General features: G+C 56.6%; 1 protein-coding gene across 2 annotated transcripts in view; it reads left to right on the top strand.

Moving 5' to 3' along the window:
- The window catches only part of Sgsh (N-sulfoglucosamine sulfohydrolase), an 11,532-nt gene that overhangs the window by 2,526 nt on the left and 5,094 nt on the right, over positions 1-3,912 (top strand). For both annotated transcript variants that reach the window (XM_005350833.2, XM_013347600.2), the window contains exons 2-6: positions 797-957; positions 2,195-2,300; positions 2,596-2,746; positions 3,045-3,201; positions 3,588-3,669. In XM_005350833.2, coding sequence (XP_005350890.1) covers positions 797-957; positions 2,195-2,300; positions 2,596-2,746; positions 3,045-3,201; positions 3,588-3,669 — 657 coding nt within the window. The remainder of the gene's footprint in view (positions 1-796; positions 958-2,194; positions 2,301-2,595; positions 2,747-3,044; positions 3,202-3,587; positions 3,670-3,912) is intronic.

The raw sequence follows: 3,912 nt of genomic DNA, 5'->3' as shown, positions 1-3,912 counted from the left end.
CTCAGCTGTGTCCTGGGCGTGGCTCTCCTGGCTGGCTGGCACCTTGTGAAGTGTCTGCAGAGCCCAGGGTAGCTCAGTAGCCTGCACTGATTACACCAGGCCACCACCTGATGTGGGATTCCCCTCGAAGCTGCTTTGGGCCTGTTGCTGTGCAGAATGGGGCAAGGCGGGAATTCCAAGCAGATAGAGGAGGAGGGAGTAGGCGGAGTCAAAGAGACGCCATGTAGTCGCTGGAGGAAAAAAGACACAGGCCACCAGCTGGAAACTTGCTGGTAGGCCACCATCTCGTTTTGATGCTCAGATTAATAGAGATGGGTTAATTTAAGATATAAGAGCTAGCTAGCAGTATGCCTAAATGAATGGCCAAGCAGTGTTTTAATTAATACAGTTTCTGTGTGATTATTTTGGGTCTGGGAGGCCGGGAACAAACAAGCAGTCTGCCTACAACCACCTACTAACAGGCCTACATGGACACCAAGTTTGTTGGGGTGTCGTGCTTCCCCCACTAGCCCATCTGTTAGGCCCCACCTGAGTGTTGAGAATTGGGTTTCATGCAAGCCACGGCACCATCTCTCCCTGATAACACATCCAGTCAGGGATCCTGCCTGCCTGTGTGTTCCCTGCTTGCTCACAAGCTCCTGTATCATCACTAGCACCACTCTCCCTTGGGTACCCTGCTTTCTGGGAGCATCTTGCCCTCCCGAGAATCACAAGGCCAAGCCTTTGCAGCACTACCTGGGTCCCCCAACACTACCCCCCACCCCAGCCAACACACCCTCTGCTCTGTGCTCCTCAGCGGACGACGGAGGCTTTGAAAGTGGAGCCTACAACAATAGTGCCATCGCCACCCCTCATCTGGATGCTCTGGCCCGCCACAGCCTCATCTTCCGCAATGCCTTCACCTCTGTCAGCAGCTGCTCCCCCAGCCGCGCCAGCCTCCTCACCGGCCTGCCCCAGGTGAGAGTAGCTAGCGGGATGGAGTGAGGGAGGGTGGGTAGGTGACTCTAGGGCCCCTCCCCCGCCCTGTTGCCCTGAGGTGCAGCTCAGTTTCCTGTGCTTCCTGATGAGCAGATACAGCCCAGAGATCTCCGGTGCAGACCAGGGCTCTGCTCCACACCCCCCACCCCCATCAGCTCAGGTGGCTCTGTCGCTCTGTGGCCATAAGCAGACATCATCCCTCTCTGTGCCTTAGTGTCCTTGTCTGTGATGTGGAGGGCACAGTGAGATATCACTAACAGATCACTGGGTTGTCCAAGCGTGGCTTTGTGGGTATAGTGCTTAGCCCAGAGCCTGCACACCTCCTCCCCAGCTATATGCTCAGATCTGTGGTAGGTCATGCCCTCCCGTGCGATGTTAAGGCACTTCCTCTTTTTTGTTATGGTAAAGTACATAAAACATAAAATCTGCCGTCTGGACAGTTTTTCGGTGCATGGTCAATGGTGTGAAACCCAATCACACGGCAGCAGCCACCCCCACCATCCGTTTCTAGAATTTCCTCTAGCTATCCTCATTGCATACAATTGCCCATTCCTGCCAGACCCCGCTCCACGCTGTCCCTGCATCTGAAGACTCTAGGGCCCTCCTGCGAGCGGCCTCACCATTGTCCGCCTTTGTGACTAGCTGTGACACTGAGCTCAGCATCCCTGAGGGTCCTGCTCCTTGTAGCCCACGTCAGGACTTACTTCTTTCCCAAGGTCTCTGTTTTAAACTCCTTTAATCCTAGCACACCGGGAGATAGAGGCAGGAGGATCTCCGTGACCTCATGCCCAGCCTGGTCCACAGAATGAGTTCCCGGACAGTTGGGTACATATGGAGACCGTGCATCAGTATGTTTTTCTGGTCTAAAGTTTTGAATTGCATTTTAAAATTTATCTTGTGTGAGTGAGTCTTTAGAGGGCAGAGACAGCGTGTGGGAGTGGGTTCTCTCCTCTCGCTATGTGGTTCTTAGGGACCGAGCTCAGGTCGTCATCAGACGTTTCCAGCTGAGCCATCTCGCACAACCCCAGCCTTTTCTGAGACAGGGTCTAGGCCCAGGCTTGCATCAAACTCTGTGCAGCTTGTCCTTTCCTCCCTGCTGGTGTCCCTGTCACAGGAGAAGAGGGTGGAGCTCCCTTCAGGCCAGCATCCTGAAGGCTCCTGGGATGAGCTGTGGGGTGTGGAGCCTGGTCTCACAGTGTCTGGCATCTGTCTGTAGCACCAGAATGGCATGTATGGGCTGCACCAGGATGTGCATCATTTCAACTCCTTCGACAAGGTGCAGAGCTTACCGCTGCTGCTCCGCCAGGCTGGAGTGCGTACAGGTGAGGCGTGGGCAGGGCACCTTACAGGTGAGTGGTCCCTCTCTGACCCCTCCTGGTCCGAGCTGAAGTCAGTCTCATGCTTGTGTGACCTGCTGCTTTGCCAGGCCAGCGGGCATGCAGGTGAGGATGGGCCCGTCAGGATGCTGGTGCCAGGCCGCTTGGTGACTGTTCCTAGCTTCTCGGCGAGGGATGTCCTGGGCTCTCAGTCACTCTTAGGACCGGGCCAAAGTCCACAGCAGCCACACTTTCAGGGCTTGGGCAGGATAAGGGACAGACATCTCTGGTCCTCTCTCAGGCATCATTGGGAAGAAGCATGTGGGTCCGGAGACGGTGTACCCCTTTGACTTTGCGTTCACTGAGGAGAACAGCTCTGTGCTGCAGGTGGGGCGGAACATCACTAGAATTAAGCAGCTAGTCCGGAAATTCCTGCAGAGTCAGGATGACAGGTATGGAGGGTTCTGTCCTGGGACCCTCTGGGGAGGGAGGCCAGACCCCTCAACAGTGGGCGTAGGCTCTCATCCCAGGGTCCACAGCTGTGGACAGACTGTGGCAGGGGCCGAGGAAAACATTCTAAATACCCAGAAGAGGGGCGGGGCGAGAGTGAGGCAGCGAAGGAGACAGGGTGACCTGCCGGTAGGAGTAAGCCAAGCTGAAGTGTGCCTTCCTAAGAACTGAGCCTCTTAGGGTCAAGACCGCGGCCTGGTCGTGACCCCCCCCCAATACTGACCCCCTCCCCGCATCCAGGCCCTTCTTCCTTTATGTGGCTTTCCATGACCCCCACCGCTGTGGGCACTCCCAGCCCCAGTACGGAACCTTCTGTGAGAAGTTTGGCAACGGGAAGAGTGGCATGGGGCTCATTCCAGACTGGACGCCGCGGACCTACGACCCCCAGGATGTGAAGGTAGGAAGGGCCCTTGCTGTGCTTCCAAGACACCCGACCCATCCTCCCCAAATCCAGGGCCCCACCCTCCTTAGAGCGTGCAGCCCTTGCCCCTGTGATCTGGCACAATGTGTAGAAGGAGATTTGACTCTGTGGGTTCGAGGTCCTTCTGCGTGGGCTGCAGAGAGAACCTTGGATCCCCAAGGTGAAGTAGTGTGTGTGCGTGCGTGCGTGTGTGCATGTGCGTGTGCGTGTGCGTGTGTGTGTGTGTGTATAGAATCAAGCTGGTTTTGACCAGTTCGTTCATGGTAGAGTTGGAGGAGGGCACTCTACCCTGTCTTCCACGCAGTAAAAAATACCCCATGCCCCATCCAGCCTCAGACGCCTCCCCCTGCCTTCCGCCTCAGGTGCCTTACTTTGTCCCAGACACACCGGCAGCCCGTGCAGACCTAGCCGCCCAGTACACCACCATCGGCCGGATGGACCAAGGTGGGTTCCAGTGACCCGGACTGTCTCTCCCACCACAAGCCCTGGAACTTCCAGCCAGGCTGGGCTCAACACAGTGTGAACAACCGGGTGGGTGCTGAAGGCCTGAGGCCTCAGTTTTCATTGGCTCGTGGCCATGTTGCTGTAGGTTCCAGCTTCTGCTTCGCACTCCCTGCTTAGCGGTGTGTCCCTGCTTAGCGGCGTGTCCCTGCTTAGCGGCGTGTCCCTGCTTAGTGGCGTGTCCCT

Source organism: Microtus ochrogaster, chromosome 7, assembly GCF_000317375.1.
Source record: "Microtus ochrogaster isolate Prairie Vole_2 chromosome 7, MicOch1.0, whole genome shotgun sequence".
In the NCBI taxonomy this organism is placed as follows: domain Eukaryota; kingdom Metazoa; phylum Chordata; class Mammalia; order Rodentia; family Cricetidae; genus Microtus; species Microtus ochrogaster.
This window is presented reverse-complemented; position numbering and strand designations above follow the sequence as displayed.